Below are 27,511 nucleotides of genomic sequence, written 5' to 3' on the forward strand. Positions count from 1 at the left end.
AGTCTTTGCCATGTTCAGTTTCAGATGCCGGTTGGACATCCAGGCAGCGATGTCTGAGAGGCAGGCCGAAACTTTGGCCTGGGTTTCGACTGTGATGTCGGGAGTGGAGAGGTAAAGCTGGGTGTAATCAGCATAGAGATGGTACTGGAAACCATGTGATGAGATCAGCGAGCCCAGGGAAGAGGTGTATATCGAGAAAAGAAGCGGTCCAAGGACAGATCCTTGAGGAACCCCAACAGAGAGCGGGACGGGGGTGGAAGAAGAGCCATTAGAAAATACTCTGAAGGTGCGTTGGGAAAGATACGAAGAGAACCAGGAGAGGACGGAGCCCTGGAACCTGAATGAGGACAGTGTGTCAAGAAGTAAATTATGATTGACGGTGTCAAAGGCGGCAGATAGATCGAGGAGGATGAGGATGGAGTAGTGACCTTTGGATTTGGCAAGGAACAGGTCATTGCAGACTTTAGAGAGTGCTGTTTCTGTCGAGTGTAGTGGGCGAAAGCCGGATTGAAGCGGATTGAGGACGGTCTGAGAGGAGAGGAAATCAAGGCAGCAGCTGTGGAGTTCAAGTAATTTGGAGAGGAAGGGTAGGAGAGAGATGGGGCGGTAGTTGGAGGGACAGGTGGGGTCAAGTGATGTTTTTTTGAGAAGTGGTGTGACTACAGCGTGCTTGAAGGTGTCAGGGACAGTAGCAGTGGAGAGAGAGAGGTTGAGGATGTGACAGATTGAGGGGTTAACTGTAGAAGAGATGTTGGTAAGCAGATTGGTGGGAATGGGATCAGAGGAACAGGTGGTGCACTTAGAGGAAGAAAGAAGGCAAGCAGTTTCCTCTTCGGTGATCTCAGGGAAGGAGGAGAAGGAGGCCAGGTTAGGTTGGTTGAGGGAGTGGGTTAAGAAGTCACAGGGAGGAGAAGGCCTGGAAGTGAATTCAAGGTTTATTTTCTGCACTTTATCGCGGAAGTAGTCAGCAAGTGTTTGAGGAGAGAGTGAGGGGGGGTGGGAGCGGAGGGCACTTTAAGTAGGGAGTTGAGGGTGGCGAAGAGGCGACGAGGGTTGGAGCCAAGAGAATTGGTTAATTGAGAATAATATTCCTGTTTGGCAAAGAATAGGGAGGACTGAAAGGAGGATAGCATGAATTTGTAATGGGTGAAGTCTGACAGGGTGCAAGATTTCCTCCAGAGTCGTTCAGCAGATCAGGTGCAGGAGTGAAGGTAACGGATGCAAGGGGTTAACCAGGGCTGAGGATTAATGTGCTTAGTGGGGCGAGAGACAGATGGTGCTAGGGTATCCAGAGCAGTGGAGAGAATTTCATTATAGGTAGAGACAGCCGTGTCGACAGATTCAGAAGACGAGATGGAAGGGAAGAGATTGGAGATGTGAGAGGATAGGGTAGGGGGGTCGACAGCTTGGAGATTCCGGAAGGCAGTGGTTATAGTTGGGCGAGGTTGAGGGGGAGGGTGATGAAGTGTGAGGGTGATTAGGTGATGATCTGAGATAGGAAGGACTGAGGTGCAGAAATTGGAGGGTGAGCAGGAGGAGAAGAGAACGAGGTCGAGACAATGGCCATTATGGTGAGTAGGGGTGGTAGAGCATAGTTGGAGGTTAAAGGAGGATGTCAGAGTGAGGAATTTAGAAGCATAGGAGTTGGAAGGGTTGTCAACATGAATGTTAAAATCACCAAGAATGAGGGATGGCGATGAGGGATCAAGAAAGATGGTGAGCCAAGCGTCAAAGTCAGTAAGGAATGAAGAGAGGGGCTTCTCAGGGGGGAGGTAGATGACTGCAACTCTGAGTGGTGTCGGGTAGAATAGACGGATGGCATGAGTTTCAAAGGATGAGAAGCAGTGAGACTGTGGCAGGAGGAGGGGTTGGAAACTACAAGAGGGTGAGAGAAGAAACCCAACGCCTCCACCACGTGCATCTGGGCGGGGAGTGTGGGAGAAAAGATATCCTCCATGGCATAGGGCTGCGATTGAGGCAGTGTCGTTAGGGGTTATCCAAGTTTCAGTTAAGGGAACGGGAGATGAATAAATCGTGGATGAAGGAGAGTTTGTTGCATACTGAGTGGGCATTCCATAGGGCACACGAGAAGGGGAGGGAAGCGGGGGGGAGAAGGGGAATAGAGGTGAGATTGGAGGCATTCTGGGATTGGTTACGTGGATATGGAGAGGAGAGGTGAGGGGGACCTGGATTGGGATTGATGTCACCTGCGGAAAGTAGGAGAAGGAGTAAGAGAGTGCGGAGGAGGGTAGGGGAGGAGGGTCGACGAAGATGACGAAGACGGGATGTGTTAAGGAGGAATGGGGATGGGTTAATGGTGGGAAGTGTAGAAGGTTGAGAGCTAGGAATGATGAGGGGGCAGGAGAGCTGGGGAGGTAGTGGGGGGTGGGGGGAGGTAGGGTAGGGGAGTAATGAGCAGGACGGGAGGGGACAAGGGTGGGCAATGAGTTCCTGAGGTAGACAGTGGAAGGGGAGGGGGGAAGAGGTTAGGAAGGGACAGGGCGATGAATAGAATGTGTATAGGGGCCATATATAGGGCTAAGGTGGATGCGGGTAGATGTGAAATGGCTAAGGTGATGGGAGTAGAGGAGGAGGCAGGAATGCTAGGATTGGGACAGCAGGCAACAGCTAAGGCATAGGGAGTGATAGTGTCTAGAGGAATTCAAACAGCAGTTAAGATAGAGTAAAGGAATTCAATGAACAGTTAAAGTAGGTATTCGATATGCATCAGAAGTCGAGGTAACAACTACTACTACTACTACTACTATTTAGCATTTCTATAGCGCTACAAGGCATACGCAGCGCTGCACAAACATAGAAGAAAGACAGTCCCTGCTCAAAGAGCTTACAATCTAATAGACAAAAAATAAATAAAGTAAGCAAATCAAATCAATTAATGTGAACGGGAAGGAAGAGAGGAGGGAAGGTGGAGGCGAGTTGTTACAAGTGGTTACGAGTCAAAAGCAATGTTAAAGAGGTGGGCTTTCAGTCTAGATTTAAAGGTGGCCAAGGATGGGGCAAGACGTAGGGGCTCAGGAAGTTTATTCCAGGCGTAGGGTGCAGCGAGACAGAAGGCGTGAAGTCTGGAGTTGGCAGTAGTGGAGAAGGGAACAGATAAGAAGGATTTATCCATGGAGCGGAGTGCACGGGAAGGGGTGTAGGGAAGGACGAGTGTGGAGAGATACTGGGGAGCAGCAGAGTGAGTACATTTATAGGTTAGTAGAAGAAGTTTGAACAGGATGCGAAAACGGATAGGGAGCCAGTGAAGGGTCTTGAGGAGAGGGGTAGTATGAGTAAAGCGACCCTGGCGGAAGATGAGACGGGCAGCAGAGTTTTGAACCGACTGGAGAGGGGAGAGGTGACTAAGTGGGAGTCCAGCAAGAAGCAGATTGCAGTAGTCTAAACGAGAGGTGACAAGGGTGTGGATGAGGGTTTTGGTAGAGTGCTCGGAAAGAAAAGGGCGGATTTTACGGATGTTGTAAAGAAAGAAACGACAGGTCTTGGCAATCTGCTGGATATGAGCAGAGAAGGAGAGAGAAGAGTCAAAGATGACCCCAAGGTTTCGAGCTGAGGAGGCAGGGAGAATGAGAGAGCCATCAACAGAAATAGAAAACGGGGGGAGCGGGGAGGTGGGTTTGGGGGGGAAAATGAGAAGCTCGGTTTTGGTCATATTTAATTTCAGGTGGCGTTGAGACATCCAGACAGCAATATCGGACAAGCACGCTGAAACTTTGGTTTGGATGCAAGGTGAGATATCAGGGGTAGAAAGGTAGATTTGGGAGTCATCAGCATAGAGATGGTAGGAAAAGCCATGGGATGAGATTAATGAACCAAGGGAAGAAGTGTAGATAGAAAAGAGGAGGGGACCAAGAACAGAACCCTGAGGTACGCCGACAGGCAGAGGGATAGAAGTAGAAGAGGATCCACCAGAGTGAACACTAAAGGTGCGGAGGGAGAGGTAGGAACAAAAACCAGGAAAGGACAGAGCCCTGGAATCCAAGTGAGGACAGGGTATCGAGAAGTATGCTGTGATCGACAGTGTCAAAAGCAGCGGAAAGATCAAGAAGAATGAGGATGGAATATTGACCTCTGGATTTAGCCAGTAATAGGTCATTTGAGACTTTAGTAAGCGCAGTTTTGGTTGAGTGGAGAGGGCGAAAACCAGAATAGCATGTGAGGAGAGAAATTCAAGGCAGCGGTGGTGAACAGCACGCTCAAGTAATTTGGAGAGAAAAGGAAGGAGGGAAATGGGTCGGTAATTAGAGGGACAAGTAGGGTCAAGTGAAGGCTTCTTAAGGAGAGGTGTGACCACAGCATGTTTAAAGGCAGCAGGGACAGTCGCAGTGGAAAGTGAGAGGTTGAGAATGTGACAGATAAAAGGAATAAGAGCAGGAGAGATGGCTTTAAGAAGGTGGGTGGGAATGGGATCAGAGGAACAGGTGGTACATTTTGAGGAAGAAAGGAGAAGTGTAGTTTCCACAATAGTAACTTCAGGAAAGGAGGAAAGGGAATGAGGGGAAGGAGAGAGAGGGGAACGGACTAGTGGAGGGAGAGGTGGTGAGGTAGAGAAAGCAAGGTTTATCTTTTGAACCTTGTTGTGAAAGAATTCAGCAAGGGTCTGAGGAGATAATGAAGGGGGAGTTGGGGGAGGGGGCACCTTGAGGAGAGAGTTCAATGTGGTGAAGAGAAGTCGAGGATTAGAGCCAAGAGAGTTGGTCAGTTGGATATAATAATCCTGTTTGGCACGTAAAAGAGCAGATTGGAAGGAGGTCAGCATGAACTTAAAGTGTAAGAAATCAGCAAGGGCCCGAGATTTCCACCAGAGGCGTTCGGCGGAGCGGGTACAGGAACGTAGGTAGCGGATATTAGAAGTCAGCCAAGGTTGGGGTTTTGTACGCCTTACAGGGCGGGTCATCAAAGGTTCAAGAGTGTCTAAGGCAGAGGATAGAGTATTGTTGTAAGAAGAAACAGCCTCGTTGACAGACGTGGATGGTGCCACAGTAGAGAGGAGGTTTGAAACATGGGAGGATAGAGATGAAGGGTCAATATCGTGAAGATTCCTAGATAAATTAGATAGGATAGGACGGGACTGGGAGGGAGGAGATTTAAGTGTGAAAGTTATAAGATGGTGATCAGAGGAGGGATGATCAGAGGCAAGGAAACTAGAAGGTGAACAGTTGGAGGAGAAGATGAGATCAAGACAGTGACCATTTTGATGAGTGGGGGAGGTGGAGCATAGTTGGAGATTAAAGGAGGACGTTAAAGCGAGTAACTTGGAAATATAAGAGTTGGAAGGATCATTAGCAGGAATATTAGTCACCAAGGATGAGAGAGGGGGAGGAAGGATCATGGAAGAAGGCAAGCCAGGCGTCAAAGTCACTGAGAAAGGATGAAAGGGACTTATCAGGGGGACGATAAATGACCGCTATTCGAAGAGGCAGAGGAGAGAAAAGGCGGATAGAGTGGACTTCAAAGGAGGAAAAACAGTGAGATTGAGGTGGAAGAAGGGGTTGAAATCTGGAGGAGGGAGAGAGAAGTAGTCCAACACCACCCCCACGGCCAGCAGGGCGAGGAGTATGTGAAAATAGATAACCGCCATGGCACAGGGCTGCGACTGAAGCAGAGTCATCAGGGCAGAGCCAGGTTTCTGTTATGGCGAGCAGATGGAGGTGACGCGAGATAAAGAGGTCCTGGATATAGGGGAGTTTGTTACAGATAGAGCGGGCATTCCATAGGGCGCAAGAGAAGGGCAGAGAAGAGGAGGGGAGTAGAGGAATAGAGATGAGGTTAGAGAGGTCACGGTGAGATCTGTAGAGTTTGGATAATAGTTGGTGAGGAGGGCCAGGATTGGGATTGATGTCACCAGCTGAGAGTAAGAGAAGGAGTAAAAGAGAGCGGAGGAGAGTAGGAGAGGTGTGGCCACAAAGGCGTCGAAGGCGAGAGGTATTTAGGTGGAATGGGGAAGGCAAAATGGCGGGAAGAAAGAGACGGAGATTAAAAGCCAAGAGGGAGGAAGAGGGTAGGAGAGAAGGTGAGGTACCTGGTGCAATGGTCCAGTTCGTCAGCGGCAGCGCTCATGATCAGCGTGCTCGGGTCCGCTGTGGGTGGCAGCGTTGGTGGCACTCCTGTTTGCCTCACTTGAGGGGGCAGCGCTGAACTGGCTCCTCCAGCTTCAGTTGATCTGGGCAGCGCACTTGTGCAGTGCACTCTGGGATCTCAGCCCCGCTGCAGCAGGATCCTTTTGGCTCCTCCCCTGGGTGAAGGGTGCGTCCTTCCTGACGTCAGACGCCTTCACTTCTTAGGGGAGGGGCCAGCTGCCTGTTCATTGCCTCAGCTACTTGCCTGCAAGTTGTTTCAGTGTGTTGTTCTTCTGAGCCTCAACCTGACCAGTTTTGAACCTTTGTTTGTCCTGACCAGAACGCCTGAACCTGACCAACCTTGGACCGCTGCCTGCCCTGACCAGTACGCCTGAACCTGACCAGCCTTTGCCATTGCCTGTCTTCTTGTAGCCTGTACCAGTTCCCTGGCTCCTGGCCCTCTGTTCCTGCCCATGTCTTCCTGAAGTCCTGCTGGCCACCAGAACCCAGGGGCTCAACCGCTGGGGAACGGCGGTCATAGCAGGTGAAGCTCTGGGCTTTCTGACTGCTTTCCCTGGAACGGAGCCCAGGCCTTCAGGCCTAATACTTCTTTCTAGGAACAGCACAAGGGCTCACAACCGGTGTCTGTCATCGTTACCCTCGTGATCACCTGTGACAGACCTTGACACCTTTAACAATGTAAATTTATAAGGTCCAAAATTATTTTAAAAGTTATTTTGGAGGTGTTTGAAGGTCCCAGAGATACGCTGGCTGGTCAATAAGTGTCAAGAATGCTGTAAAAGCAAGCAGTTAATGAAAATAGCAAATAAAAAATTCTAATTAATTTAAAACATGGAATTTTAAGGATAAAATCAACATTCTACGGTAGCCAACCTGTATTAATAGTGTTTAGATCAAAAACAGTTTTATTGCAAGGGAACCTTGCTGCTGATACTCAGAATCCCCCAGTGGTCACCGACCTCCTCCAACCCCTCTAAGAGGTGAAAGGGACACTACATACCAGGCTCTATGACAGCTGCAGATAATAATGGTCATTCCTCTTCAAATAGCAATAAGGTCCCTGCAGTAGCCTAGTGGTTGGTGCAGTGGACTGTAGAGATTGGGGCCCATACCCTTATCCCACTCTAACTAGTACACTTGTGGTGGAAAGTGTGAGCACCCCAAAAACCATAAAATACCTACTGAACCCACATCTCTTCATAAAGGCAGTTTAAAAAAAAATCCCAATAAATAAATAAATATAGGTGACACCTGCAGGCATAAGGACTATTGTTGTGGTATACAATTGGGTACAGTACATTTTTTTTGCAATTCCTAGAAGGCTCACCATACACTGTAAGGCGGATGCAATGTGATGTGTAACTGAGACCTTTTATGTGAAGTTCATTGCAATGCCCCCTAGGCTGCCCCACTGCTCTGCTGAGTTGTCTGTTTGCTTGTTTTTGTGTTTTTCCCTTGGACGTTTTTGTTTGAGAATAGACCTTAAAGAAAGATGCACTGAACACAAAAACATCTAAAATAGAGTGACTTTCAAACCAAAAAGACTGACATTTTCCTGGTTCAAAAATGACCATGTTTGGCATTGGATTTTTGGACATTTTTCGCAAAACACCCAAAATCAGATTTGGACATCATGTCAAAGATGCTCCTTTTTTTTTGGTGGGAGGAGGTTAGTGACCACTGGGGGAGTCAGGTGAGGTCATCCCCGATTCCCTCCGGTGGTCATCTGGACAGTTGGGGCACTTTTGTGGGGACTTGTTTGTGAAAAAAAGGGTCCAAAAAAAGTGACCCAAATTCTCACTTCTGGTGCCCTTCTTTTTTCCATTATCAGCTGAGCGCGCCCATCTCTCCTCGGCTGATAAACACACCCCAATCCTGCCTTCACCACACCTCCGACGTGCCTCTGTCAACTTTGTCCGTTCCCGCGACAGACTGCAGTTGGAAGCACCCAAAATCGGCTTTCAATTATACCGATTTGGGCGCCCATGAGAGAAAGGCGCCCATCTCCCGATTTGGGTTGAAATATGGGCGTCTTTCCGTTTCGAAGATAAGCCTGATAGTATATTTTATAATAAAACATATCTAAAAACACAATCAAATCATATAAGATAAAAACAGATCAAACCTAAAAACATAGTATAATAAAATATAATATCAAATCAATATCAGTTAAAAACATTTAGATTAAATATGCATGCAATAAAATAATAGTTTTAATACAAGACAAACGATATCAACACAAAATATATAACAACAGAACTGCATAAGACAGATAGGTAGAGATATACAACACTAAAATAACCGAATGACCGTACATACTAAATATCACCTACCTAATAGAGGTAAAAAGCAAAGTGAACCCCTAAAAGTAGTCATACAACCACCTAAAAAATACAAAATAAATAAAAATAAATAAAATCTCACAATGCTTGGTCTCAATCGTCATGCATATTCAATGATTACTACTACTACTACTATTTAGCATTTTTATAGCGCTACAAGGCGTACGCAGCGCTGCACAAACATAGAAGAAAGACAGTCCCTGCTCAAAGAGCTTACAACCTAATAGAAAAAAAATAAAGTAAGCAAATCAAATCAATTAATGTGTACAGGAAGGAGGAGAGGAGGGTAGGTGGAGGCGAGTGGTTACAAGTGGTTACGAGTCAAAAGCAATGTTAGAGAGGTGGGCTTTCAGTCTAGATTTAAAGGTGGCCAAGGATGGGGCAAGACGTAGGGGCTCAGGAAGTTTATTCCAGGCGTAGGGTGCAGCGAGACAGAAGGTGTGAAGTCTGGAGTTGGCAGTGGTGGAGAAGGGAACAAATAAGAAGGATTTATCCATGGAACGGAGTGCACGGGAAGGGGTGTAGGGAAGGACGAGTGTGGAGAGATACTGGGGAGCAGCACAGTAAGTACATTTATAGGTTAGTAGAAGAAGTTTGAACAGGATGCGAAAATGGATAGGGAGCCAATGAAGCGACTTGAGGAGAGGGGTAGTATGAGTAAAGCGACCCTGGCGGAAGATGAGACGGGCAGCAGAGTTTTGAACCGATTGGAGAGGGGAGAGGTGACTAAGTGGGAGGCCAGCAAGAAGCAGATTGCAGTAGTCTAAACGAGAGGTGACAAGGGTGTGGATGAGGGTTTTGGTAGAGTGCTCGGAAAGAAAGGGGCGGATTTTACAGATGTTGTAAAGAAAGAAACGACAGGTCTTGGCGATCTGCTGGATATGAGCAGAGAAGGAGAGAGAAGAGTCAAAGATGACCCCAAGGTTTCGAGCTGAGGAGATCTAAAAACATTGAAATTAATATTCACTTTATATTTAGTAATTTTTTGTTTGATTAGCTTTCGAAGGTAGCCCTTCTAATGATAGATAGCAACTCAAATCAATAGAAATTAACTTTAGCGTGAACACTACCTAAAAACATCATACTATTCTGTGACAATCACATTTACCCTGATGATGATATCATTAAAAAGAACTACACAGTGACCATGAAATAAACTGATTCAGAAGCACTATGTCGCGTGCTCGAGGACCTTGGCATACTGTCAGGCTTCTTCCCTGGGAGCACTGGGTTCGTGAGCCCATGGGCCACTACCGTGAAGCGGCAGTGGCAGGCAAGATCACCTCCAAGGTAGAGATGAGACAAAACTGGACCGGAACCCCGGACTGGAGTTCTACACCGGAATACACGGAACTGGAACGCACCGGACGGGTGCGCACTGGAGTGGAGCCCGCTGGACTGGAACACACTGGAGGGCCCCACAGGACTAGAACATACAGGAGTGAAACCCGCTGGACTGGAATACACTGGACCTAGGCTTCACCTACGCTTGACCACCTTTCCCCGAGGGTTGAGCCCTCAGGTTCTGGCAGCCGGTAGGACTTACAGGAAAACCCGGAACTGGAACTTGCAAGCAGGAACAGCAGGAATGAAGATCCAGGAGTGCCCCCTGGCACCTAGGCGCAGGCAAGGCCGACAGGCAGGGACTGTCCGGGTTCTGGCAGTCGGCAGGTTTAAACACAATGACTAGTAAACTGTACCTAGGCTAATAGAAACGCTATACCCAGGCAAACCAGTCATACACAAGAAACATACACAGAGCACACTCAGGAGACTTGAAAGCTATACACCAGCTAACAACAAAGCTGTGCCCAAGCTAACAAGTCATGCACTGGAAACAAACACAGAGCACTAGCAAAGCTATACACAGGCTAACAAGCCACACGGTGCCTAAGCTGGCTAGTCTAAACAAACACAGAGCACTAGCAAAGCTATACACAGGCTAACAAGCCACACGGTGCCTAAGCTATCTAGTCAAACATAGAAACTCACACAGAGCAAACACTGAAACAGTGTACAGAGCACTCTATACACCAGGGCCCTTAGATGAACAATGCAAAGGCCAGGGCTGTAGTCTCTAAGTGATTAATAAAGCCCTTCCACACCAGAGGCACAGCTGCAGCAATCACCTTGCATCCAAACAGAGGCTTGACACACAGTGCAGTCAGCCCAGCGGGAGCCATCTTGGATACTGGCATAGAGGAGTCGGCGGCAGCCATCTTGGAAAAGGCATAGCCCACACAGGTGAGGTTCAGTAGGGCAATCAGCACACAGAGCCAGAGAGAAACCAAGACAGAGACAGACACAGAGACAAGCAGAAGCCAGCACAGCCACTGACCCCCAGAAACAGGGTAAGTCTGAGGGTGGTCACGGCCACAGACGTAACAGTACCCCCTCCTCAAGACCCCCCTCTCGGTCTCCCTGACGAGTTCAGGTGTCCAGCGGTAACTATGGTGAAACCTCCTGATGGGTCTCAAAAGCCAGACATAGATCACTGGACTGGAAGTCACAAGGAAGTTCAAAACTGGCAGACAAAAGTAGCACCTGTGACCAGGAGGCTCCTTCGAATCACCACGGGGCCACCTCAGGAACATGGATGCATCAAGAGGAACAAAATTCAAAAGTAACCCTTCCCAGAGGGAACCCACAATGTCCTGGACCTCTTGGCAATTCCATGTAATGGCAAGAGCAAGGCTGAAGCCACTACCCCAGCTGACATCAGAAGCTGGGCTGGGGCCCAAAGTGGCATCCCTGTCTTGACAGGAACTAGAAGTCTGAACAGAAGCAGATCTGGAACTGAAACCTGGGTTGGCATCCAAAACTTGAGCTGGGATTTGGACCCGGACTGGAATCAACCCCTTGATTGTAACTGGAACTGCAACTCGATCCAGACTCAGCATCTTGACTGGAACCCCAACTCGGTCCAGACTCAGCATCTTGACTGGAACCGCAACTCGATCCAGACTCAGCATCTTGACTGGAACTGCAACTCGATCCAGACTCAGCATCTTGCCTGGCACTCCAACTCGATCCAGACTCAGCATCTTGACTGGAACTGCAACTCAATCCAGACTCAGCATCTTGACTGGAACGCCAACTCGACCCAGACTCAGCCTCTTGACTGGAACTGCAACTCGATCCAGACTCAGCATCTTGCCTGGAACACCAACTCGATCCAGACTCAGCATCTTGCCTGGAACTGCAACTCGGTCCAGACTCAGCATCTTGACTGGAACTGCAACTCGATCCAGACTCAGCATCTTGACTGGAACCGCAACTCGATCCAGACTCAGCATCTTGACTGGAACTGCAACTCGATCCAGACTCAGCATCTTGACTGGAACTGCAACTCGATCCAGACTCAGCATCTTGCCTGGCACTCCAACTCGATCCAGACTCAGCATCTTGACTGGAACTGCAACTCAATCCAGACTCAGCATCTTGACTGGAACTGCAACTCAATCCAGACTCAGCATCTTGACTGGAACGCCAACTCGACCCAGACTCAGCCTCTTGACTGGAACTGCAACTCGATCCAGACTCAGCATCTTGCCTGGAACTCCAACTCGATCCAGACTCAGCATCTTGCCTGGAACACCAACTCGATCCAGACTCAGCATCTTGCCTGGAACTGCAACTCGGTCCAGACTCAGCATCTTGACTGGAACTGCAACTCGATCCAGACTCAGCATCTTGACTGGAACCGCAACTCGATCCAGACTCAGCATCTTGACTGGAACTGCAACTCGATCCAGACTCAGCATCTTGACTGGAACACCAACTCGATCCAGACTCAGCATCTTGCCTGGAACACCAACTCGGTCCAGAATCAGCATCTTGCCTGGAACTGCAACTCGATCCAGACTCAGCATCTTGCTTGGAACTGCAACTCGGTCCAGACTCAGCATCTTGACTGGAACCGCAACTCGATCCAGACTCAGCATCTTGACTGGAACTGCAACTCGATCCAGGCTCAGCATTTGACTGGAACTACAACTCGATCCAGACTCAGCATCTTGACTGGAACTCCAACTCGGTCCGGGACTACTAAGCCACCTTCTTTCAGCTTGGGCTTCAGGAGTATCCCGTAGGGTTGGCTCCGAGAGGAGTTGGAAGCGGTAAAAGAACAGCTTGGTAGAGGGATCAATAGCAGAAACTGGGTTTTCTTCAAACCCAAGCCAGGAGACACGCTTTCTCTCTGCGGCAGCTTCAGGGGTATCCTTCAAGGCTGGATCAGACAAAAGGGCAACCCGGTACTCCTGGAGCGTCATAAACGGATCCAGCTCAAAAATGGGGTTGGAACTGGGATCCACACTGGTACTAGGAGACTCCGTAGACAGCGCCACTTGAACTGGACGCAGAGACTTGGCTTGACGTGCTGCTTGGACTGGAATCGGAGACTCGGTCAGAAGCACCCCTCGGACTGGACTCAGAGGCTTGAGTGGAAGCGCCACTTGAACTGAAGTCGGCGACTCGGTTAGGAGCTTCCCTTGGACTAGGCTCCGAGGCTTGGCTGAACGCGCTGCTCGGACTGGATTCAGAGGCTTGTCTGGACGCTCTGCTTGAATGGGACTGGACCCCTGCTGGGCCCAGAGCGTGGAATTCCCAAGACGTCTTCTCTCAGCGACAGCTTCCGGAGTATCCCACAAAGCTGGATTCAGGACAAGGCTGCGGCGATACTCTGAGAGCGTGATGAAAGGGTTCATATCTGAAACTGGGCTTTCAGTGATTCCAAGCCACCGGACACGTTTTCTCTCAGCTGCCGCTTCAGGGGTCTTCTTCAAAACAGGATGAGACAACAGTTTCCCACGATACTGACGAAGAGTCATAGAAGGATCAAGAACAATGATGGAGCTGGACCCCAGCTGGGTCAGCTGGGTGGGGGTTCTTGCCGGGCTCATGGCCTTTGCATTCTGTCGCGTGCTCGAGGACCTTGGCATACTGTCAGGCTTCTTCCCTGGGAGCACTGGGTTCGTGAGCCCATGGGCCCCTACCGTGGAGCGGCAGTGGCAGGCAAGATCACCTCCAAGGTAGAGATGAGACAAAACTGGACCGGAACCCCGGACTGGAGTTCTACACCGGAATACACGGAACTGGAACGCACCGGATGGGTGCGCACTGGAGTGGAGCCCGCTGGACTGGAACACACTGGAGGGCCCCACAGGACTGGAACATACAGGAGTGAAACCCGCTGGACTGGAACACACTGGACCTAGGCTTCACCTACGCTTGACCACCTTTCCCCGAGGGTTGAGCCCTCAGGTTCTGGCAGCCGGTAGGACTTACAGGAAAACCCGGAACTTGCAAGCAGGAACAGCAGGAATGAAGATCCAGGAGTGCCCCCTGGCACCTAGGTGCAGGCAAGGCCGACAGGCAGGGACTGTCCGGGTTCTGGCAGTCGGCAGGTTTAAACACAATGACTAGTAAACTGTACCTAGGCTAATAGAAACGCTATACCCAGGCAAACCAGTCATACACAAGAAACATACACAGAGCACACTCAGGAGACTTGAAAGCTATACACCAGCTAACAACAAAGCTGTGCCCAAGCTAACAAGTCATGCACTGGAAACAAACACAGAGCACTAGCAAAGCTATACACAGGCTAACAAGCCACACGGTGCCTAAGCTGGCTAGTCTAAACAAACACAGAGCACTAGCAAAGCTATACACAGGCTAACAAGCCACACGGTGCCTAAGCTGGCTAGTCTAAACAAACACAGAGCACTAGCAAAGCTATACACAGGCTAACAAGCCACACGGTGCCTAAGCTATCTAGTCAAACATAGAAACTCACACAGAGCAAACACTGAAACAGTGTACAGAGCACTCTATACACCAGGGCCCTTAGATGAACAATGCAAAGGCCAGGGCTGTAGTCTCTAAGTGATTAATAAAGCCCTTCCACACCAGAGGCACAGCTGCAGCAATCACCTTGCATCCAAACAGAGGCTTGACACACAGTGCAGTCAGCCCAGCGGGAGCCATCTTGGATACTGGCATAGAGGAGTCGGCGGCAGCCATCTTGGAAAAGGCATAGCCCACACAGGTGAGGTTCAGTAGGTCAATCAGCACACAGAGCCAGAGAGAAACCAAGACAGAGACAGACACAGAGACAAGCAGAAGCCAGCACAGCCACTGACTCCCAGAAACAGGGTAAGTCTGAGGGTGGTCACGGCCACAGACGTAACACACTAATCACAACTCACAGGCAATCCAGCACTCACTACCACTGTTTGAATGGGTGGATATACAAACATCAATTGAAATTGTTACTGTTGCAACGTACCAAACATGCTTACTGTTATGTAACAAACACATTTACACTGATGATTGTGTCATTAGAAAAAACTTTGCGGTGGATGTAGCGAAACTGATTGAGAAGCACTCAGCAAAACTCACTGGCAATCCAGCGCGCTATGCTTCTGTTTGAATGGGTGGATATACATACATCTATTTAAATCATTACTGTTGCAACCACATACACCCTGATGATTGTATCATTAGAAAGAATTTAGCAATCCCAATTGAGAAACACTCAGCACTACTGGCATGTAATCCAGTGCTCTTTACTGATACTTGAATAGGTAGCTATACAATCATCTATTTCAATTACAACTGTTGCAACATACCAAATCCCCTTTAAATATTAAAGCTAACAACATTAGGCTGATCAGATTACACAAATTTCAATCAAACAGACATGGAGCATAGAGCAACTGGCTTAGAAAAAGTAACTGACTTAGAAATTGCATTGATAAAACATATATTTAAAGCAAGCCAAGCTGTTTAAACAGTACACACCACAGTCTAAATTCAATGTTTTGTACTTTTTTGGGATCTTGCCAGATATTTGTGACCTGGATTGGCCACTGTTGGAAACAGGATGCTGGGCTTGGCCTTTGGTCTTTCCCAGTATGGCAATCCTTATGCACTAATGCTTCCCAATTAATGAAAATGATCAAGTGTCATTGGAAAGTTGTTTCATTGTTACCACGTCTTTTTGATGTGAAGTTACAAGTAGCTTATTATAGAGAAAAGAACTTAAAGAAGTTTTTGAGCTGAGCTGCACTATGCCCAATCAGATGGCATATAGACTTTGTATCAAACACCTGTGTAACCACCCAGAACCTCCTCACAGCAGGAGACATCAATCTTTACCTTGAAGATAATAACTCAAGCAATGTACACGAATGCAAAGACTTCCTGCAACTATGGGAACTCCACTGGCCAAACACACAACCCACCCATAACAAGGGACATACACTAGACATCATCACCCACAAATTCTTACCAGAACCAAATATCACACTAATAGACACAAAATGGACAGCCAGGCCATGGTCCGATCACTACAGTGCAAACCTTTCCCTCCACTGGAGAACAAAAAAGACACAACAAAAACAAAAACAACAAACATATACTATGAGAGGCAAAATAGACCCACTAACATTCTGGCAACAATTCTACACTGACGAATGGACAATACCTACAGACTCACCCCAATTTCTCCAAGATTGGGATAACAGATGCAGAATAATACTAGACAACATAGCACCACTTCAAACCAGAACCTCACATAGAAAAAACTCAATACCATGGTTTAACGAAGAATTGAAAGAACTAAAAACACAAGACAGAAGACTGGAAAGAGCATGGAGCAAGAAAAAAGATGAAAACACACTACAAAGACTGGAAACAACTACAAAGAAAATACAAATACACGATCAGACAAACCAAAAGGACCTACTACAAAATCAAAATAGAACCAAACTACAAGGATACACACAAACTCTTCTCACTCGTAAACAATCTTCTAAATACTACCAAGGTAACCTCCAACAACGCAGATACCCCATCAGCAACCAACCTTGCGAACTACTTCAATGAAAAAAATCATAAAACTCCAACTCATGATACCCGCTAACACAACGGACTACACAAATATCCTTCAATGTCTAGACCCAAATCCCGGAGAATACCCAGCAGATCGATCATGGACCGACTTTGACAAGCTCTCATCAAAAGAAATCTCATATTGGGTAGGAAAATACGCCAAATCGCAATGCAAATTAGACCTATGCCCTAACAGTCTAATAAGATCCGCACCCAAACAATTCAAAACAGACCTCACGAACCACATAAATTACAGGCTTCAAAATGGACTCTTTTCCACGGATAAAGGAAACATCCTACTCACTCCGTTACCGAAAGATGCTAAAAAAAGCACAATGGACCTAACCAACTATTGACCAGTAGCATCTATTCCACTCATGACCAAACTCATGGAAGGCATAGTGACGAAACAACTCACTGAATATCTAAATAAACACTCAATCTTGCACAAGTCCCAATCAGGATTTCGGACGAATCACAGCACCGAAACTGTACTAGTGTCTGCAATGAACTCATTCAAGCAATAGCGACTGGTAACAACATCCTCCTCCTGCAATTCAACATGTCCAGTGCCTTTTACATGGTTAACCATGACATACTAATACATATACTAGAATACTTCGGAGTAGGAGGCACTGTTCTAAAATGGTTCAAAGGATTCCTGACCACAAGATCATACCAAGTAACAACGAATGTGGACAGATCACCACCATGAATACCTAAGTGCAGAGTCCCCCAAGGATCCCCTCTCTCACCAACATTATTCAACCTAATGATCATACCTCTAGCCAAGCTACTAGCCAATCAAAACCTCAACCCCTACATTTATGCAGATGACATCACAATTTACATCCCATTCAAACATGATCTAAATGAAATCACCAACGAGATCAACCAAAGCCTCCAAATAATGCACACCTGAGCAGATGCATTCCAACTAAAACTTAAAGCAGAAAAAACACAATGTCTTATACTCACCTCACAACATAGCACAAAAAACTACAACACCATAATCACACCATACTGCTCCCTGCCGGTCTCAGAAAACTTGAAAATTCTTGGAGTCACCATTGATCGAAACCTCACTCTTGACACCCACATGAAAAACACGACGAAAAAGATGTTCTACACCATTTGGAAACTTAAAAGAGTAAAATCTTTCTTCCCGAGATACATCTGGACTACTGCAATGCACTCTACGCCGGGTGCAAAGAACAGACAATCAAAAAACTCCAAACTGCCCAGAATACGCCGCCAGACTCATATTTGGAAAACCTAATTATGAAAGTGCAAAACCACTAAGAGAGAAACTTCACTGGCTCCCACTTATGGTCTGTGAATTTAGCTGCTAACTGTATTTTGCATAAGACGTGTGGTGTAAGTTCTCATAATAATCATTAGTTACTCCCATCTCTAAATCATTTATAAATATATTTGTATTGTGATTGGTTGTGTAACCACTCATTTAGTTAGTCCATTAGGATAATCATATTTCATTATCTGTATTTTGGTGATAATCTATTTTTTATAGCAAGTTATTTTGTATTTTGCTTGGCATTTTGCTTCAGAACTATTTATATATATATTTCTTTACTTAATAAATCCACGGAAATGCCCCAGCCTATATGTCATATCTGGTAGACCTGCCACCCAGGAATGCTAAAAGGTCATCCCGCACATTCCTTAATCTTCACTTCCCTAGTTGTAAAGGCCTAAAATACAAACTAACGCATGCGTCAAACTTCTCTTACTTGAGTACACAGCTATGGAACGCACTGCCGAGCAACTTAAAAACTATTTATGAACTAACTAACTTTCGGAAATCCCTGAAGACACACCTATTCAACAAGGCATACCAATAAGAACAGCAGCTATCAATGTAATACATTACAACCTTACCTAGTACCAGCTTACATCTGCTTGTTTGAACTTCGATCACGTCATATTCTACGGCATCTCTACCTTTACCTATTATCATTACTTACCTATTATCAGCAATGCTTTTTGCTCTATCTGCTGGTTTGAATTTCGAGTATGTTATTTTCTATGGCACCTCCACCTATACCTATTATCAGTATTGTCTTCTAATTATATCCACTTGTTAAATTTCGATTACACTATTCTATATGTAACAATAACTGTCATCTCCCAACCTACTACCTACCAATAATGATACACTGTAAGCCACATTGAGTCTGCAAAGAGGTGGAAAAATGTGGAATACGAATGCAATAAATAAATAAAAATATATATTCCAACTGTGGCATTGTTCCTTTTTCCAGCACAGCTAGCTAGCCATTGGGCCAAAGAGGTACGCTTCCCCCAGACACGAGTCCAGAATAATTGCTATTTAGTAGTGTTCTGTCGGCTAAGTACCTCTGGATGTATGTTAGGAGTGGTCCTCCTGGATATATAGATACCTACAGGGCCCACTCAAAATGTCAAGTCTGGCTATGCCACTGGATTGATGTGTCTAAAGAAAGATCCAGCTTTTTTCTGAGAAAGCTGGAAAAGAAGCAGCATCTGGAAAGATTTCCATGATATAGGAAATGGAACACCATACCTTGATCAGAGGGAATCAATACAGACAGTATTTCTCTGAACCAAAATCCTTTTCTCCTTTTGCCTGAGATCATAATATGTAAACAACAGCGGAACAGATGAGAAAGGCAAGAGATCTTTTGTTGTCTGCTTGCTTTGTGCAGTGTGGGGACTCTTGTTTGAGTCACATTGAAGAACCGTCTATACAAAATCTCCTGCTTTTCCTTGTGCTTTTATTGGCTTTATGAGTCAGGTGGAATAGGGCACTGGATATTTGAGGCAGCCATTTGTAGAAAGCTCAAGGCTAAGGAGCCACCTGAAAAGTGACAAACAGAGGGAAGCGGAAAGGAATACTACCCACCTATGCTCAATTTTTTAAAAAGTAATCATGGAAATGCAAATCTATTCCCACCCCTACGTAATGGCGTAGAAAGGGAAGAGGGCATCTGGGGCAGGTGGTCTGCTCCCCACTACCCCCCCCCCCCTTACTACTGCAGCATCTCCCTTCCCTTAATTTCCCTACAACCTCACCAGCCCCTTATCCGCTACTGCCACTGGATCATAGATGCAGTGGTGACAGTCATTATCAGAAGGCAGTGGGACCGCTCAGCTGTTCATAAGTTTACCTACGCATGTGTTTTACCCTCAAAAATGCTTTTGAAAATTACTCTCCTTACAACTGTGTAGTAATGAAATTGTTTTCATAGATTTCTTAGGCAGTGCATCTTATAGTAAATTCATAAATTACTATAAGAAATTATATTCAGACTTTGAAAATATGTTTAAATATAAATACATAAATTCTGTTTCTGTCCTTCTTTGTCTCCTTCTCTTAGACACCCTGCCAATTTCTCTGGGTCTTACTCTTGCTACCGAGGAAGTTTCTGCCAGGGGACTGATTGTAAGTAACTGATTGTGTTTTTAGTTTTCAAACCAAACCAGTCCACTGAGAGGTGAGAACAGCAAAAATACCAAATGCACATCAAACATATCCTCTACATTTTAAATGTTAATCAGATCATCAAAAAAAAAAAAGTTACGATGGCAAAAGTGGGACACGCATAAAAAAGGGTTATCAGCATACATGTAGAAATTTTCAGGATTACGATTACTGATTCCTAAGAGTTCATTCCTATGTCCCCCCCCCCCCTTTTTTTATTTGCAATTTTATGTAACTCTTTGTTGTGTAAAGCATCAGTTGTTAGAGTTCACATAGGCGCCTGCCTAGTATAAGCCTGGAATTCAAACTTCTCCCCAGTACACAAAAAGTGGGCCTTTTACTAAGCTGCGATAAGCACTAACGTGTGTTTACTGCAGGTTAAAAACCACTACCATGGGCCGCACTCAAGCATTCCATGATAGTTTTAGCATCTGCTCGTGCTTCCCATGAGCTAAAAAATACTTATCTTTTAGTGTTGGGGCATGTTTGGGGAAGGAGAGTAGGCATGCCCAGTGCTAATCGGTTAGTGTAGCTACATTGCCGTGCACTAACCGATTAGCATATGGTTAGCGCAGGAGCCCTTACCACCTAGAAAATAGGTGTTGGTATATGCTCCCGCACTAATGGCCACATGCTAATGGGGAAATTAGTGCATGGCCATTAATAGAGGACATGGAAAATTGAGCCATTTTACGGTTGCACTAAAAGTGGCCTCACCATGCAGGAAAGCCCCACTCTGAGGATACTGCAGGCCACTTTATAGCTTTCAAGAAAACAGCATGGCAAACGATCTGCAAACTCCAAGATGGAAGAACAAAAAAAGCAGATCAATCAAAGAAAATAGTTTATTGAATGACAACCAAATAAACAAATCAGCCCGACACTGGCCGTGTTTCGCCCAACAGGGCTGCGTCAGGGGCTATGAAACAAATAGCATAACATTTAAAAACCACAGTTAAAATAATAATAAAGATTATATATAGACTGACAAAATATGTAAACTGACAAAATATTTAAAAACTATTTTAAGAAATATATTATGTTACTAAAAACAGTGTGTTAATACCCATGTATATAAAAATATGAAAATAGATGATATACATACTCAATAACAACAAAAATGGCATTATTATACATCTGTATTATGTAGTCTCTTTTGTCAGATTACATATTTTGTCAGTCTATATATAATCTTTATTATCATTTTAACTGTGGTTTTTAAATGCTATGCTATTTGTAGCATTTTTTTTGTAGCGCTGGAAATGGTGCACTCTAGGGATTGGCACATAGTATGCCTGCAATGGGCTTACTGCTGCTTAGTAAAAGGGCCCCTAAATTTGAAATAAAGTCTCAACATCCAAGTCTAAGGCACAAGAAGAGTTCTAATACTGTGCTTACATCCAAACTATCTTCAGAAATACCAGAAAGTTCTCCACCTCGTTGGCTGTCAGAAGGAGGGGGGTAGAGGAAGGAGAAATAAAGAAAATTTGTGTAATTGGAAGAAAATACTCATCGGGAACTTTTAGTACTTCTATTTAATACTGCCAAAGCATCACTTCAGGGTTTAACAACATCATTTTAGGGAAATTATGAAAACACAAATTATGGGCTCCTTTTATAAAGTGGCACTACCGATTAGTGGCTCGCTGAATGCAAAGAAGCCCATTCAATTCCCATGGACTTCTTCGCATTCAGCACATGCTTATCGGTAATGCTGCTTTGTAAGTCTTTTGGCATAATTCATGAAATTTTCAATGTTCCACTGTAACGTGGTCTCACCCTTGACTAATGCTGTGTCACTCCAGAGCTCGGGGCCCTGAACTGAGAACATAGATGCTCTCGTGACTGCCCCGGCCACTCCTCTCCATGTAGGTGTGACATTTATGGATATAACCAGTGGCATGCCTACTGTGGTTGCCACCTGGGGCAGAGCACCCCTCTCCTCCGGGTGGGGGAATGCGCTGGGCGGTCATGCGGCTGTCGGCTCTGCCAGTCCTCTGCTTCCTCCGATGTCAACTTCCTGTTCCGGGGCAGGGGACCAGCGGAGCAGATGGTCGTGCGACTGCTTCGTGCGCCCCCTTGCTCAGAAGAGAGGGTTCTCCACCTAGAATGGCAACTGCAGTCGGTGCGCCACTGGTTATATGCAAGGACGTTTTACCTGTATGAAGAGGAGTGGTTGGGGCAGTCCATGGGAGGTAATAGCACTTATCTATTTAGTTTCAAAATTCAGCCTCAACAAGTGCAATTCTGTAACTGAGCACTTCTAACACCACTGGGTGCATTTGTAAGAGCCTATTGTATAAAGGAATGTAGACATTAGCCAGCTATCAACATGCCTACAATTTAGGCACTCATGAGTTAGTATAAGTGTGCACACCTGAGTAAAGCAGGAATGTGCATAATTTACAGTATCCAGTTAGTTGCATAGGTACGTGGGAGCCCTACCTATGAGCCACTCATATTCTACCCTTGAGTAAACCGTCTTGAAAATTCGCACTATGTACATTAAACCTGGGATTCTATATTTGGCGCCTTCATTTCCGCGTGGAGATCGAAGCATATTTTATAACAAAGCACGCAACTTAATTGGTTAAGTAGCTAATCAGTGCTGTTAAGGGCTCTTCAGCTTGGAGAAAAGACAGCTGAGGGGATATATGATACAGGTCTATAAAATAATGAGTGGAGTGGAAAAGGTAGAAGTGAATTTCTTGTTTACTCTTTCCAAAAATACAAGGACTAGTGGGCACGCAATGAAGCTACAAAGTAGTAAATAAAAAAAATTGGAGAAAATATTTCTTCACGCAACGTGTAATTAAACTCCAGAATTTGTTGCCAGAGGATGTAGTAAAAGCAGTTAGCTTAGTGGGGTTTTAAAAAGTTTGAATAGCTTCCTAAAAGAAAAGTCCATAAGCCATTATTAAAATAGACTTGGGAAAAAGTCACTGCTTATTTCTAGGATGTATTGTACTGTTTTGGGATCTTCCCAGTTACTTGTGACCTAGATTGGCCTCTGTTAGAAACAGGATGTTGGGCTTGATGGACCTTCAGTCTGTCCCAGTATGGCAATGCATATGTTCATCTATGTTCATATAAATGTTTCAAAGTAGTAAATTATTCTAATACTCCATGTTTGACTTTTCCACCACAGTAACCCTGTGCTAAACCTGTGTTATAAACAGCCCCAGATAACCTGAGAACTTACACCAAAAAGGTCATAGAAAATCAGATTGGTGAAACAAGTCTTAATTAGTTTATTATTTCCAAAAATACACTCTTGCAAGAATGGGTGTCTTTGAAAGCAAGCAGGCACACATAATCCTTAAGGTTGACAAGTTATATGTAGTCTTTCTTCTTTGTCTGCCCCTAAGTTTCTCGTTGGATATTGATCACATTTACCCCCCCCCCCCCCCACCTTTCTCCTGTCTCAACTTCTTATCTCTTTACACTCACAGAGTTTCTTTGTTAGTAATTCAGACAGCTATAATGTAATGATTTCTGCTAGAAAAGGCTTGCACAAATATAGTTAGGGCCTAAACTATATCTTTGCACTTATATTAAATGAAAAAGCAATATATTTACACATTTCTCACACCTGGATAACTGGGATAAGGATATCATCTATTCTTTTTTTACCAAGGCCCAGCAACTGCAGAGCAGAGCAAATCTAGTGTTATAGTAGGAGATTTGGGGCTAAAAATGTTCACATATTCCAGCAAATTTGTCAGAGATGCACATTCCCACTTTCAGCTTGATCTGTACTGTGTTGCCATCTAGAATGGTAGTGGTACCTTCACCTTGCAAACGTTTGGAGGAAGCTGCTATTGGTATTGGAAATTAATTCAGCAGACCTGTCCCTGACTGTAACATCCCCTTGCCCTTCCATTGTCAGGTGTGTGTCTCAAAGGACCATTGTCATTGACTGTCCGGGCTGAGGAAGGCAGGTACATTGTTCAGGGAAAAGTGAAAGTAAATTTTCACCTGGCATCACAATCCCCTCTTTGTGTGGCTACTCCCCTAGCATGCCATCTTCCTGTGTCCCTGCTGAGTTGCTGCAAAAATTGGTAATAGATGGCAATAATAACTTTGGTCACTGTGGGTTAGAGATAGTAGACCAACATGCCGATCTTTGTGCTTCACTATATTAGCAAAAGGCAAGCAGGAACTCAAACAAATGCATTTTGATCTGCAGCTATCTTGTATTTAAAGTTCATTTCAGCAGCAACATACTCTTTTCCTCTCCACTCATCCCTCACACTCCAAACCCTGTGATAGGGGGTTATACTACTACTACTTATCATTTCTATAGCGCTACTAGACGTACGCAGGGTTATCAATGTAGTTGATGCTGATATGAATAAATACATGGACTCCTGCGTCAGCTCTTTGTCATGGTTGTGTTATATCTCAAAGGATTTATGAAACTGAAATATACAGTAGATTTATGATAATTACAAAAAAGAAAAAAATTTGGAATCACTGATTACAGTCTTGTGAATTTGAGATTAAAAGGTAACCCCTTGATATGACTATTCCACTTTTAATATCTTAAGGCTGTCAAGCTGGATGAATCTTGAGTTATGTCAGGTCACCCTTCAAATAAAAAGTACTAAAGCATTGAAATAGTGGATCTTTGTTCCCTCCTAAACTCACAGGCTTGTGGACCCACCTATTCTCATCTGTGTGAGGAAAACATGTTCCTGAATGGGATCTGCTACATCTTTAATGATAAACTTCATGTGACTGAGGAGATCCGGCCATCTTACAAAGGTATGAGCCTGATCATCTCAATCTGTATCCTCTACCACTTCCACAGAAATACTCTAATCACCACATTCTATATTCCTCCACTATTTTCAGTGGTCCACTCAGATCATCCAACTTTGATTAAAAGTCTGCAGTTACATTTTAGCCATAAAAATTGTACCAGTTTTCAAAGTGAAAGTACACATAAGCTTTCACCTTGAAAACTGCAAACCAAAAAAAAAACAAAAAGGCACACAACTGCTTACAAAACAGTAGATAAAAAACAACAAAGCAGTGGAATCAAATGCATTTATTTGGAATAATACCCGACGTGGCCACATTTCGTCCTCAGGCTGCATCAGGGGTACAAACTATCAAAAGTGTATATAAGTATATCATATACACTAGTAGTGAGTTGAGAACAGTTATTCCAAAAATCTAGTTCCACTTTTCTGCTACTTCCAACTGAACTGATATGCATTAGGATTCATATCAGTTCAGTTGGAAGAGGCAGAAAAGTGGAACTAGATTTTTGGAATAACTGTTCTCATCACACTACTAGTGTATATGATATACTTATATACACTTTTGATAGTTTGTACCCCTGACGCAGCCTGAGGGCAAAACGTGGCCACGTCGGGTATTATTCCAAATAAATGCATTTGATTCCATTGCTTTGTTGTTTTTTTTATCTACCTTGAAAACTGCATAAAGAAAAAGTGTCTGTGATACTGCTAGGGTTGAGGGTGGGCCTGCGAAATATCGCAAAGTGTAAAAATTAAACATGTGCTTTATTAATAGAAAACCTGAAACCTGTTATGTCACAGGACCAGGAAAAAAAGGTGAAAAGTCTCTTTAGTTCAGTGAATACAGTTTTAACCAGAGCCTGTGGTTGGCAGGACCCAAAACAGAGTCTGTGGCTGGTGGCTGCCGCGCCCCAAACACAGCCTATAAGTTCTTATCTTTCTCTGTTTCTCTGAGTTTCCCTCAGAGCAAGGCTTATGTATAGCAGTGTTGAACATACTGCTTTTGCTTTACATTTTGAAAACCACAGGCGCTTTAAAAACTGATGCTTTATTGTGCATTGTGGAAGTGATGTTCATTACTACAGTCCCTATTTGAATATATGTGGATTCGTTTTTTCAATTTGAAGAATACATTTTGGACGTTTTCTTTGCATTCCATTGGGAGACTTTCTTTGTATGCCTGGATTTGTTGTGGTCTGCTATTTTCCTGTTTTTGCTGGTAAAGTTTTTACAAGTCAGAATATGAACATCCACTTCTCATGTATTTAAAAACAGGATCTGTGGACTTACAGCCTAAATTCCATCAGAAATTGTTGTCCATGTGCTGGTGACATTCAGCATAAACATCCATTTTACAAACTGAAATGTCCAAATTATGAACATGGCAAAACAAGGGACACAGATGTCTTTTTTGGCAGTAGAGAAACATTTGTATTAAAATATGACTACATAGCTATCCATGTGGATTAGAGGTGTAGCCGAATGATTAGAGTAGTTAGCTGAGATCACAGCAGTTCATGATTTTTAAATTGTGAGTTCTCCAGGGACAGGAAAATACAGGCTGGCAAATTTTTTATACATTCAGATACAGAAGGTATTTTTCTGTCCCTGGAGGGCTCAGAAAAAATCATACAGAGCTGAAGTTGATTTGAACCTGGGACCTTGGTTCTCACCTCACTGCATTAGGATACTCCTCAACTCTGCACAGAGGTTTATCAAGAAGTACAATTTTAAAAGATTTTAGTACTATGAACGTCCATAGTTCCTGAAGTTAGTTTCACATTCGGGGGGAGAGGGGGTAACAGCCACTGAGGGATTAAGGAGATGACTTGCCTTAATCCTTCCAGTGGACAAGCTGCTCAGTCAGAGCACCTTTTTGTAACCTGGACGTGCCAAGTACCAAGTCTAAAGTATAGATGTTCCTCTCCCTTCTGAAATTGGAGTTGGCTATCCAAATTTAGGCTCCTCCCTAGTCTCACCCAAAAATCAGGATTTGGATGTCCATGGAATATGGATGTCTAAATGCTGGTTTTCAGATGTCCAAAACACAGAGAGGTCCTTTTACAAAGGTGTGCTGAAAAATAGCCTGCGATAGTGTAGGCGTGGGTTTTGGGCGCGAGCAGAATCATTTTTCAGAGCGCCTGTAAAAAAGGCCTTTTTTGCCGAAAATGGACGTGCGGCAAAATCAGAATTGCCGTGCATCCATTTTGGGTCTGAGACCTTACCACCAGCCATAGACCTAGCGGTAAATAATTTGGGCGGTAATGACCTATGCGCATCAGATGCCACTTGGTGTGCGTCCACTACAAACAGCCAAAAATAAAAAGTATTTTTCAGACGTGCATATCGGATGCATACCAAAAATGGTAGTCGGGTGTTAACTCCATTTTGGTGCACATTGGGCACGCGTAGACACTTACACGGCTTAGTAAAAGGACCCCAGAGTTTCTAAAAGAAGGATCATAATATAGAATGAGAATTGAAGGGAAACAAAACAAATGCCTTAAAATAAGAAATGAAAATGAAATTCCAGAGGAAATAAAAAAAGCGCACTTCTTGGTAGAACCGTAAGGTGCAAGGTATTTTAGAAATTGTGATGGTAACATCTGTAGGTGATATAATAAGCCCTCCTTTTCTCTTTATAGAATGTGTCTCTGGTGTGGATGCAGTCATTCTTTATGATGACTCAATGAGCATTTCCAGTATAGACTTCCATCGCATGCAGCGCTTCATGATTGATCTCATCAAGCACTTTCAGGATGCCAATATTCTGGTACTTTGTGAGATTTTTATAACTCTTGTGTTGCTATCTCTGATCATGTTTGCCAGAGAACAGACCAGCTGAGTTTCAGGATATTGGAGCATTTGACATTTGAGGAAATGTTGGGGAAGTTGGCACTTTTTTCAAGGGGATGGGGAGATTTA

The 27,511-nt window shown here is 44.7% G+C and overlaps 1 protein-coding gene across 1 annotated transcript in view; it reads left to right on the top strand.

Moving 5' to 3' along the window:
- Nucleotides 1-27,511, top strand: part of LOC115474732 (integrin alpha-X-like) — a 258,012-nt gene that overhangs the window by 20,229 nt on the left and 210,272 nt on the right. The window contains exons 4-6 of the mRNA XM_030210360.1: nucleotides 19,714-19,778; nucleotides 24,470-24,584; nucleotides 27,232-27,359. Of these exons, the coding sequence (XP_030066220.1) occupies nucleotides 19,714-19,778; nucleotides 24,470-24,584; nucleotides 27,232-27,359 (308 nt within the window). The remainder of the gene's footprint in view (nucleotides 1-19,713; nucleotides 19,779-24,469; nucleotides 24,585-27,231; nucleotides 27,360-27,511) is intronic.

This window comes from Microcaecilia unicolor, chromosome 7, assembly GCF_901765095.1.
Source record: "Microcaecilia unicolor chromosome 7, aMicUni1.1, whole genome shotgun sequence".
Lineage (NCBI taxonomy): Eukaryota > Metazoa > Chordata > Amphibia > Gymnophiona > Siphonopidae > Microcaecilia > Microcaecilia unicolor.